Source organism: Anguilla rostrata, chromosome 16, assembly GCF_018555375.3.
Source record: "Anguilla rostrata isolate EN2019 chromosome 16, ASM1855537v3, whole genome shotgun sequence".
Classification (NCBI taxonomy): domain Eukaryota; kingdom Metazoa; phylum Chordata; class Actinopteri; order Anguilliformes; family Anguillidae; genus Anguilla; species Anguilla rostrata.
Genome location: NC_057948.1, coordinates 37,464,441 through 37,477,509, shown reverse-complemented (window position 1 = coordinate 37,477,509; position 13,069 = coordinate 37,464,441). Strand labels below are relative to the sequence as shown.

At 49.3% G+C, this 13,069-nt stretch overlaps 1 protein-coding gene across 1 annotated transcript in view; it reads right to left on the bottom strand.

The window, feature by feature from the left end:
- Nucleotides 1-13,069, bottom strand: part of LOC135241739 (GTPase HRas-like) — a 19,051-nt gene continuing 5,982 nt past the window's right edge. Inside the window, exons 2-6 of the mRNA XM_064312370.1 lie at nucleotides 5,989-6,121; nucleotides 4,992-5,170; nucleotides 3,350-3,509; nucleotides 2,085-2,209; nucleotides 1-1,953 (exon numbers count right to left, since the gene is read on the bottom strand). Of these exons, the coding sequence (XP_064168440.1) occupies nucleotides 2,090-2,209; nucleotides 3,350-3,509; nucleotides 4,992-5,170; nucleotides 5,989-6,099 (570 nt within the window). The 5' untranslated portion in view covers nucleotides 6,100-6,121 and the 3' untranslated portion in view covers nucleotides 1-1,953; nucleotides 2,085-2,089. The remainder of the gene's footprint in view (nucleotides 1,954-2,084; nucleotides 2,210-3,349; nucleotides 3,510-4,991; nucleotides 5,171-5,988; nucleotides 6,122-13,069) is intronic.

Genomic DNA, 13,069 nt, shown 5'->3' with positions numbered 1-13,069 from the left:
TTCAAAAACAACAGTCTTTTTAATCTTGGTTTTGCATCTAAAGAATGATACACATCTATTAGGTCACATGCTTGGCAGAGATGAAGATTTGAAAGTGGATGGTACCTTTTTAAAGAAAATAATAAAATGCATTAAAACTTAAAAGGCTCGATTTCACACAGCACACACACTCACATGAGCGCACACGCACATGCACACACATACACACACACACACACACACACACACACACACACCGCAGTCTGGCTTCGATGTTTCACTAGTTGCTGAAGAAAGCTCAAATGTTCTTTTGAGTATTAATTTAGCTTACATTTGTAATTCACACAAACTGATTTTCTCCACATCATATGAAAAAAAAGCTCAAAGTCCATGTTGAGTAAATGAGTCTGCAGGAGTTTGACAGGCAGTTGTAAGGAACTAATAAATGAGGCTTAATGATGTAGCAGAGCAATAAGGCCATCTATGCGGGAGCCTCAGCGTTAGCCCCAGTGCTAGCCCCGGCACTAGCCCCAGTGCTAGCCCCGGCACTAGCCTCAGCACTAGCCCCAGGGAACAGCTGAAAGAAAACCTGCCATGTCATTCTGTGGAGACGCAGGGAAAAGCAATTAGCGTTACACATTTTTACCCAAACAGCATGTCATCGTAAAATTAACTATTCCACCTCCCTGTCAACCACAGTTTCTTTGATTTTTAAAATTCCTTTTAAGATTTCTTCTTTCTGGCAGTGGGAAGGAAGAGGATGTGGACTGAGGATCCAGAGGATTTACTGGGATGGGAGGCACAGCACTCGAGACCCAAGCAGCAGTGATATCCCCCAACGCTTTAAAGCACATGCTACGCTAAGCAACGAGGGCAGGGACGCGATCAGTAAAACCCACAAAAACGTGCGCAAGAAAAATAAAATCATCTGAAAATGTCCGCTCGCCACACCCCGTTTACACGCTGAATACAGCCAGAATGAAACCGAGAAACTCTTTCTACAAAAATCTAAATCAAGAAAGCCACCATTCTCAGCACACCCCGATCCTATAAATAAAGCTATACAGCGAACAAAGGGGGAGGACCCAAACAATACTATGAGAACCCACCGTCTGGTAAACGGAGAGTAGACCCAACATACGCGTGGATATGCAGATATTAAGTAAGGATACATCATCCCTTCAGCACACCAATGCAGCAGTCTGTAAATGAACAGGAATCACAGCTAGTTCTTCCTTTCACAGTACTTCACCCGATTCAGGCAGGAAAGCGCGCTATTGCACGAGAGCCAACAATATCAATAACTGAAATAACCGTTACTGCCAGAGAAAAACCTTGCACTGGATAGGATTAACTCGTTGCCCCGCCCACATCTACGCCAAAACGGTGGCCAGCCGTTTATTCTTTAAACAAGGAGGAATCAAAATAAAATAAGTTATTTTTCTTAAAAAACAACAAATCCCAAAACTGCTCCGGCTTATTCTGCGCAGCATGAAAATTTCACAGCACTGTTCCATTGGGCCACTGCCGTGGGGTGGGGCGTGTGTCCAAGGCCTCCTTTTGGAGGGGCCTCTGGGTAATGGAGTCCTGTGAGCAAAGGTGTAGTGAGGAAGAGGACCACTGGGCGGCACTGTCCATGTAAGACCAGTGTGAAGACCGTAAAACAATAACTTAGGTTAAGATTTATAATAATAACAACAATAATAATAATAGTCCAGTGTTAGCACACAGGAAGGGAAAGTCTTTTTGTGTGTTTTTTTCATGATAAAAGTCATTAGTGGTGTGCATCTGGTAGACTTGGACTTAAACTGGGGACATGTAGACACAAGCATGGAGCCCCTCCCTGCAGTGTCCCAGGGGGGGCCTGAGGCCTGGGCTTTTCGCTCGTCCCTATTTTGCTGTTGTTGGCTGTCCCTCTTCCAGTCCATCCTGCTGCTCCTCTCCGTAAGACTGTCCTGGGTCCGGGTCTGTGTGCTGGGGGTGGGGGGGAAGAGGGGGGGAGGGTGAACCGGTGGCTGAGAATGGATGCCGTTAGCAATCTGCTATCACCCTGTTCATCCCGTTTACTGGTGAAATCTTTGCTCAGTCAGACCCTTACGGCTCACCTGGGTCAGGACACCACACAGCGGCACCGCAGGCAGTCCTGGCCGCTGTCGTCGGGCGGGTTCAGCTTGCGCAGCTTGTGCTGTCGGATCTCGCGGACCAGGGTGTAGAAGGCATCCTCAACGCCCTGGAAAAGCCCCGCAGACCCCATTACTGCCCCGCCCGATTCATCTGCCCCGCCCATTTCATCTGCCCGAGGTTCCCAATGCCCAGCAGGGTGGAACCTCCCCACATTACTCAAATGAAAGTGTGACCTCATCACCACCCTTACACCCCACAGCCCCTTCCCATCTGTGCCAGTTCTGCCAGCTCAAACAACCCAAGTCATCCCATTGGTCAAAAGTTTCCACTCAGCCAAATTACACCTTAAAACGCAATTTCCTGAAGCAAATGTGCAGCTTGCAGAGGTAAGTGCTTCCACATTATGTCAGTACCCACTGCTTCTGGATCAGAGATGCCCTTCATCCAAAATGTGAGTTACTTGCCTGCATTTCAAATGGAATAAGTTGGATTTAATTACGATAAACGATCATGAACTCAGAGTTAAAATAGCTGTTAAGTGTGCACAATTTCCGTTTAAAGTGACATCATCAAATTTCTTGTGCACACAACAGCTATTTTATTTTTATCCCTTTTGCTGTAGAAACTAAGAATTCTTCAGACTTTGTTCTGGCTGATATGATTGGTATATTTACATATGGTATATGATATGGTATATTTATATATGGTATATGACTGGTATATTTACAAACAGTGTCTAAACCACAACTGCAGGAATCAAAATCCTTTTTCTTTTTTCCTCTTCAACAAAACATCAATCAGCATCAAAATTCCAAGGATACCATGGAAACTGACGTGTGTGACACGAACTGTAGAGAACCTCAGAAACCCATTTCTTCTCAAATAAAAAATATAAACAAATGAAATCCTTTTAATTCCATATTTACATAACACTGTATTTGTAGCAGGCCAACAGCAGGCTCTATCCTCGGCTAACAGTCTAAATACCCCCCGGCTCTGCGCTGGGGCAGAATCAGCTGCGCTGGGGCACAATCAGCTGCACTGGGGCAGAATCAGATCACCACACTTCCATTAACCCTTTGAAGAGCAGGCTTTTTGGAAGTCAGTGTTCTAGAACTCCGCTGCTGTGACATCAGCATTAGAATGCTCAGTTGAGGCCATTCTAATCACATGTCTGTGATCTCACCGCAGAGACGGTAAGCGGTTAGCACCTGCAGCAGGATGTGCGGTTCCGGCACTGCCGTACCTGCCGGGTTTTGGCCGAGGTCTCGATGTAGGGGATCCCGTAGCTGCGGGCGAGGTCCTGGGCCTGCCGCGTGTCCACCGTCCGCGCTGGGAGGTCACACTTATTACCCACCAGCACCATGGGCACGTCGTCAGAGTCCTTCACCCGCTTGATCTGTTCCCTGCGTGCACACACACACACAAGTACATACACACACGCACAAGTACACACACACACACACACACACACAAGTACATACACACACGCACAAGTACACACACACAGACACAAGTACACACACACACACGTACATACACAGACGCACAAGTACACACACACACACACACAAGTACATACACACACACACACACACACACACACACACGTACAAGTACATACACACACGCACACACACACACACACACACGTACAAGTACATACACACACGCACAAGTACACACACACACACACACACACGCACAAGAACACACACACACACACGTACAAGTACATACACACACGCACAAGTACACACACACACAAGTACACACACACACGCACAAGTACATACACACACACAAGCACATACACACACACGCACAAGTACACACACACACACACACACGTAGAAGTACATACACACACACAAGCACAAGTACAAGTACATACACACACACAAGCACATACACACACACGCACAAGTACACACACACACATGTACAAGTACATACACACACACAAGCACACACATGCACAAGTACATGTACATACACACACACACACACACACACACGTACAAGTACATACACACACGCACAAGTACACACACACAAGTACATACACACACAGCACATACACACACACCACCACACACACACAACAAGTACATACACACACACAAGTACACACACACACAGTACATGTACATACACACACACACACACACACACGTACAAGTACACACACACACACACACACACACACACACACACACACACACACACGTACAAGTACATACACACACGCACAATCACACACACACACACACACGTACAAGTACATACACACACAGCACAATACACACACACACACACACACGCACAAGAACACACACACACACACACGTACAAGTACATACACACACGCACAAGTACACACACACACACACACGTACAAGTACATACACACACGCACAAGTACACACACACACACACACACACAAGTACACACACACACGCACAAGTACATACACACACACAAGCACATACACACACACGCACAAGTACACACACACACACACACACACGTAGAAGTACATACACACACACACACACACACGTAGAAGTACATACACACACACAAGCACATACACACACACGCGCACAAGTACACACACACACACATGTACAAGTACATACACACACACAAGCACACACATGCACAAGTACATGTACATACACACACACACACACACACACGTACAAGTACATACACACACACAAGTACATACACACACACGCACAAATACATACACACACACGCAAAAAATAAATACACACACATGCACAAGTACATATATACACACACACACACACACACACACACACACACACACACGTACATACATGCATGCACGCACGCAGACACACACACACACACACACCTGTACTGGTGTATGTCCTCGAACGACTTGGTGTTGTTGATGGCGAAGACGCAGAGGAAGCCCTCGCCGGTCCTCATGTACTGGTCCCGCATGGCGCTGTACTCCTCTTGACCCGCCGTGTCCAGGATGTCCAGCAGGCACGTCTCCCCGTCGATCACCACCTGCTTCCTGTACGAGTCCTGCCAGGGGGAGGGGCTTCCTTACAACCAGCCAGGTGAACATGACATGCCCAAACCTACTCTTCTCCAGATACACCACCACATCCCAAAAAAACACTAGGCCCCCACAATCCAACTCTTCTCTAGGTAACCCCCCAAAACATTTATACAAGGAACACAATACCCCAAAACCTACTGAACATCTCTCGCTACACATTGAGCCAGATGGATAGGGCACCCCCAAATCTCACTTTTCACCAGGTACAAGCTCCTTCAGAGCACCTCTGTGTGAGAGAATGTCCTCTCCCTGCCACGGATCACGCACCCCCATCCGGCACCAAGACACCCACATGCACATTTCAGACTAATCACTGAATAAACACCACTGCTGCTCTGCTCAGCTTCAACTGAACCAATGTGTTGAGCTGCAGTGCTGCCCACAAACAGCTCCACAAGCAAACAGTGTACAGAAACACACTTACTGATGCAGTATACACACTTACTTACAGTGTGTGTGTAGTAGTGTTTGTGCGCGCGTGTGTGTATGCGTGTGTGTGTAGTACTGTTTGTGCGTGTGTGTGTGTGTGTAGTAGTGTTTGTGCGCGCGTGTGTGTGTGTAGTACTGTTTGTGCGCGTGTGTGTGTAGTACTGTTTGTGCGCGTGCGCGCGCGTGTGTGTGTAGTACTGTTTGTGCGCGTGTGTGTGTGTGTAGTAGTGTTTGTGCACGCGTGTGTGTGTGTGTGTGTGTGTGTAGTAGTGTTTGTGCGCATGTGCGCGCAGTAGTAGTGCATGTGTGTAATAGCCTCTATTTTGCACACTCTCTCTGGTGTGAAGCGCACCTCGATGGTGGGGTCGTATTCGTCCACAAAGTGGTTCTGGATGAGCTGGATGGTGAGAGCGCTCTTGCCCACACCTCCTGCTCCCACCACCACCAGTTTGTACTCAGTCATGGTCTGGACCCCTGTCCGGCTGCTGTGGAGAGAAAGAGAGGCAGAGAGAGAGAGAGAGAGGCAGAGAGAGAGAGAGAAAAATCAAGTTTCAGGTATATGCGCACAGTGTGAGCGTGTCTCAGTTGCATAGCCTCTTTAACTCCCCTCTTGTCTCACAGGAAATGAGTAGGCTTACATTTAATTACTAAGATTTCTTTTAAAATCTTAAAACCCTGCTGCATGTCCAGCAGCCCGTTTGGTAAAGATGCCAGCAAGACAAGTTCACAAAATCTCACAAGCCTGGTGTTGTCAGAGACCTACATAGGGCTTGGTAAAAAAAATAAATTAATTAATTAATTAATTAACAGAGAACAGTAACTGACAGCATATCTTTTTTGACATAAAACATTCCACAGAGTAGAAGCAAATCAAGAAAGTATATTTCTGAGGTGTGTGGGGAAGGGGGTGTGCTTTATACATGAATCATTAAATCTACATTATGCCTTTATACACAGAGTTGGATAAACTGACAGTTACATTTTGGAAAACAGCAGTTACACCAACAGCCAATCAGAATGCAGGAACAGTTGGCTATAAGGTGGAGGACAGATGGTTCTGGAACAACACCACACACGTTTCCTGTGATCTCACTAGACCGTTGTCCCAGTGTAACAGTACACAGGGGCGACATAGCTCAGGAGGTAAGACCGACTGTCTGGCAGTCGGAAGGTTGCCGGTTCAAACCCCGCCCTGGGCGTGTCGAAGTGTCCTTGAGCAAGACGTCTAACCCCTAACTGCTCTGGCGAATGAGAGGCATCAATTGTAAAGCGCTTTGGATAAAAGCGCTATATAAATGCAGTCCATTTACCAACAGTACAGAGTCTACATCCTTTCTATGTCTATGACCCTATGAAACGGCATTCAGCCTATTGACCCACATAATGCTACCAGCCCAACACCCCAGTGTCCCAGCACTAGGCCTACATCCTTATGCAACATATTTACCTGCATTATGTAATGATGCTCCTCCTCTATTTCCCAAATGTAACAACACTATATATATATATATATATATATATATATATATATGGGAAATGCTGCATGTTCCTGTCCAATCACAGGGGAAATTCTGCATGTTCCTGTCCAATCACAGGGGAAATCCTGCGTGTCCCTGTCCAATCACAATGCAGCGTGTCCCTTTGTAACAGCACTAGATATGCACCGCTGTCATATTACTGCATTTCCATGGCAACATAACAGCACCAGATCCATTTCCCAGCAACCTCTCAGGACCACAGTCACAGTGCTTGTGAGATCCAGGCTGTATAGTTCCTACAGGTGACCACTGCCATTACATTACATTACAGGCATTTAGCACACCCTTACCCATAATACTACACCACCCCCACCCCCCCTACACTGCCACTGCCCCTGACTGAACTAACAGGCATTTAGAACACCCGTTTACCCAGATCAACTTACACAACCTTTCAGAATTTTTACACAATATCACTTTATACAGCAGGATACATACTGAAGCCATTCAGGTTCAGCTGCTCAAGAGTACAACTGCAGTGTCCTACCTGGGAATCGAACCTGCAACCTTTGAATCACAAGCCCAAGCCCATTACTCTACATCGCTGACGCACAATGTTGATTAATCTACATAAAATCCAAATTTCACTCATCATGAAGCAGCTCTGAAAGACTGCCTAGAGTTTTTGGAAAGGGAAGTTAAATTTGTGAGATTAATTTCCTGCAATCAGACTGGTTCTAGCCAATTTTAGCCACTGTGTTTTTGGCCAGTGGTTAATCCGGTTTGAATAGCTGAATCCAAATGCAGTCCCGTAAATAATACTATAATTTCTCAGAGGTAGCTGACTCTGGATCCAGCAAAGTACATCCCAGTGAACTTTACAGCCCCATCGTACAGAGCAGGGACCTGGCTAATGAAGCAAAACATGAACAAAATTCCCAGACAGACACATCAATCACAGCAAAATTTTAGATAAAAGGAAAAGCAATGTTAATAGAAAGCTTCAGTCTTGCAGGTATATATTTATATATTATGCTTTATATTTTTTTCTAAAATGAATTTTAATTATATCATACATAGCATTGCAGTACCTACAACAATTTACTGCAACTTTGATTTATTATCAGTTTTCCAATCAATTTGGTCCATAAGCTGCAATGTACAGACAGCTTCAGAGAGCAGCATTAAGCTCTGAAAGGCTGTCTGAGACCCCAAAGGGAAAAGAGAATTCATTTGCATAGAGAATATTTTATGCAAATGAGATAGGCACACCTGCTCCACCCAGCCCAGAAAGCAAAACATTGCAGTACCCAGGCTGAGAGCAAACAGACACACACACTCACACACACACACACTCACTCTCACTCACGCACACACACGCGTGTGCGCAATCACAGACATACACACCTGAGTACTCAGCAGCTCACCAGCAGTTCACTTGCAGCAGGGCAGCACACTGAGGACATCTCCAAGCCAACCTCAGCTCTTAACAGCTCACTCTGATCATTTATTTAATCTGACAGCTGCACCTGCTTTTTCACATTTATTTATTTACTGTTTTTTTTTTTCCTGTGGTCTGAGACCAGAGTGAGCGGGGGGGGGGGGTTGTGATGCATGCAGCCACACAGAGCAGACCAGCGCTCTAATGGAGCTGTGCCACCTGAACACCAGCAGGAGGCGGTATTGGGCTATGCTAAAAATTACTCAAGAGAAAGCACGGAGACCAAGCCACTTTACCTTGGCAGCCAAACAGCACTTCACAGTGCAGGACACTCCGAGTCCGTTGCCCCAAAACTACACCTGTACTAACCTACAGCTGTAAAAAACTACATCTGTATTAACCTACAGCTACACTAACCTACACCTGCACTAAACAACATCTGTACAAACCTAAACCTATACTAAACTACAGCATACTAACCTACAACTGCTCAAACAAACACCTGTACTAACCTACAGCATACTAACCTACAGCTGCTCAAACAGACACCTGTACTAACCTACAGCTACTCCAGCCTACACCTGTACTAACCTACATCTGTGCAAACCTACACATGTACAAACCTACATGGGTGTTGGCGGCAGGGACGGTACACAGGCTGGCACAGGAACCAGTAGGGGTGGGGGCGGGGGGGCGGGGGCAGGGATACACACACACACGCACACACAGTACTGTTGCGCAAAGTTTCATTCTGAGATAATCTTCTCTTCCCCACTACTCCTCAGCAACAACTAACCCCTCCCCTTGGTTACCGCAATCGAATGATGCAATCCAAATTACCATGACGTCGGAATGACGTGAATGGAACTTCTGAGAAGCTCTCTACCTTTCATTGACCCTGTACAGAAACTGCCCATTAGTCATCTGGTCAAAGGATATCTGAAAAGAACAACGCTACAAAACAAAAGATATGTTTTTTTTAAATTACAGAATTTAATGCAACACACAGCTTTATAACTAAAAGCACAATGGCTCCTGATGAGTTCTAATTGGATGAAATCCCTCCCATGTAGCCACTGACATTTCCCCTCACAGAGACACCGCTATGCTCCTCCCACTGAACACACAGGTCTGTGTCCCTCCTCCAGGCTGACGGCAGCCAATCAGAAACAGGCAGAGATTCCTGAGGGAAGAGGGAGGGAAACGACACCTCAGCTGCCTGGACAGTCTGCACACTGCCCAATCAGCAGCAGGATTATTTATTTATTTATTTAGGTACGCAGGAGCCCTGAACAGCCAAAAGAGTCCTGTATTCTCACAGTGCCTATATTAAGGCCCACATAGCTCGTTCCACACAGCCCCACACACTGCCCCACACAGCTCCACACAGCTCGCTCCACACAGCCCCACACAGCTGGCTCAACACAGCCCACACAGCCCCACACAGCCTAACACTGCCCCACACAGCTCGCTCCACACAGCTCCACACAGCCCAACAAAGCCCCACACAGCTCGCTCCACACAGCTCCAGACAGCTGGCTCCACACAGCCCCACACAGCTCCACACAGCTGGCTCCACACAGCCCCACACTGCCTCACACAGCCCCACACAGCTGGCTCCACACAGCCCCACACAGCTCCACACAGCCCCACACAGCCCCACACAGCTCCACACTGCCCCACACAGCTCGCTCCACACAGCCCCACACAGCTCCACACAGCCCCACACAGCTCGCTCCACACAGCTCCACACAGCCCCACACAGCTCCACACAGCTCGCTCCACACAACCCCACACAGCTCCACACAACCCCACACTGCCCTTCACAGCTCCACGCAGCCCCACACAGTCCCACACAGCCTCACACAGCTCCACACAGTCCCACACAGCTCGGTCCACACAACCCCACACAGCTCCACACAGCTCCACACAGACCCACACAGCTCGCTCCACACAGCCCCACATAGCTCGCTCCACACAGCCCTTCACAGCTCCACACAGCCTCACACAGCTCGCTCCACACAACCCCACACAGCCTCACACAGCTCCACGCAGCCCCACATAGCTCGCTCCACACAGCCCCACACAGCTCGCTCCACGCAGCCCCACATAGCTCACTCCACGCAGCCCCACACAACTCCACATAGCTCGCTCCACACAACCCCACACAGCTCCACACAACCCCACACTGCCCTACACAGCTCGGTCCACACAACCCCACACAGCCTCACACAGCTCCACACAGCTCGCTCCACGCAGCCCCACACAGCTCCACACAACCCCACACTGCCCTACACAGCTCCACACAGCCTCACACAGCTCCACACAGTCCCACACAGCTCGGTCCACACAACCCCACACAGCCTCACACAGCTCCACAAACGCCACCACTCTCCCACCCCCACACAGCCCACACGCTCCACACAGCTCCTCCACCAGCCCCACACAGCTCCACACAACCCACACAGCCTCACACAGCTCCACACAGCCACACAGCTCGCTCACCACCCACACACGTCCACACGCCCACAGCCCACACAGCTCCACACAGCTCGTCCACACAACCCCACACAGCTCCACACAGCCCACACAGCTCGCCCACAGCCCACACAGCTGCTCACACACCCACACAGCCCACCACCACACGCCCACAACCCACACAGCCCACACAGCCCAACAAGCCCACACAGCCGCTCCACACAGCCCACAGCGCCACACACCCCACACAGCTCACACAGCGCCCCACACAGCCCCACACGCCTCACACAGCCCCACACAGCTGCCCACACAGCCCACACAGCCACACAGCTGCTCACACAGCCCCACATCCCACACAGCCCACACAGCTGCTCCACACAGCCCACACAGCTCCACACAGCTCGCTCCACCAGCCCCACACAGCTCCACACACACCCCACACAGCCTCCACAGCAGCTCCACACAGCTCGCTCCACACACCCCACACAGCTCCACACTCCCACACAGCTCGCTCACAACAGCCCCAACACAGCCGTCCACACACCCACACAGCTCCCACAACTCCACATGCCGCTCCACACACCCACACAGCTCCAACCACATGCCCCCAGCTCCACAGCCCCACACAGTCCCACAACTCAACAGTCCCACAGTCCACACAGCTCGTCACACACCCACGCTCACGCACCGCACACACTCCCAGACATGTGCAACAGCAGCGAAAGTCGACTCAAGCCAATCACGCATCTTGATACAGTGTACACTAGACAACATATGCTACTCTAGCACTACATACTTTATTCTACAACCACTGCTTTGGCAACACAAGTGCAGAAAGAGAGTCAGAGATGCTTCCGGAAGGTCTCTGCACAGGGGCAGCTGGCTGGGGCACTACGGGGCGAATGCTAATGACTGATAAAAGCAAACTTCCTGTGAGGCGGCAGAGACTAACAAGGCCTGGTTATTTATAACACTATAGCTGAACCAGAGGGGAGAACCCAACCCTAACCCTAACCCAACCCACCTGTACGAGAACGAACGTCAGCAGGGTCCGCTGCTTAAACACAGCAGCCACACCTCTAATTCTAAAAGCAGCAGGCAGAGACCACCTCACCTGCACAATCAGGAGGCCCAACATTCAGCCACTGTCTAACCCCACAGTCAACAAGCCTTCCCCAAAACAAAAAAACCTAACGCCTCGCTTGGAATTCCCTGAATTATCCTGTACGCCTCCACAGACAAGCTCACACGTTTGAGTCAGCGCCCTCTCTGTACCAGCGCACACTGTTCCACCCCCAGCTACTGATCCAACATGGACACTACACTCAATCCCCCATCATGCCCCCCCCACCCCCCCGATTCGATCCTCAGAGGGGTTGTGACAGTAGATGGCCATGTGAACCCATACAGACTACGGGTCCTCACAGGTTCAGAAAAAGGCTGAAGATTCCCAGCCTGGCATTAATCTGACTTTACGGCCTGTTCTGACAAGTTTACGCCTAGCGCCCCAGCAGGGGGGGTCCTGTGGCCATATAGGGGCTGAATTGGGAGACAGGATCTTGGGGACGGGCGGAGGTTTCTGCCGAGGAACGAGGAGGAACAGCTACGTCCTTGTCTTCAGCCGGAACGCCGGCGTTTCCACGGGTGTGTCCCCCCTCTGAGACTCACCAAATTCAGCAGACGCTCGATTAAAAACAGCAGCGGGATATTTACCTGGCTCGAGGACAACAGAGAAGCGCCCACATGGGAATCGAACCTGCAACCTCTCAGTTACTCTCAGTACAGTTCCCGAGCCACAATACTGCACTGTTGCCCTGAACAATGCAGCCGATTGGCTCAGGGCTGTGGAGAGAGAACTGCTTGTGGAGACCCAGGGGCTACTGGGACCAACAAACCCAAACACACCTCACCTAACCTGGGGAGCGAGAAGGGCCCAAACAGCCTGGAGGAGGACCACTCCACTCTGGATGGACTGAGAAACCAATGGCAACCAATCCACATCGACATATCAGCCCCAGCGGTGCAGAACTGACATT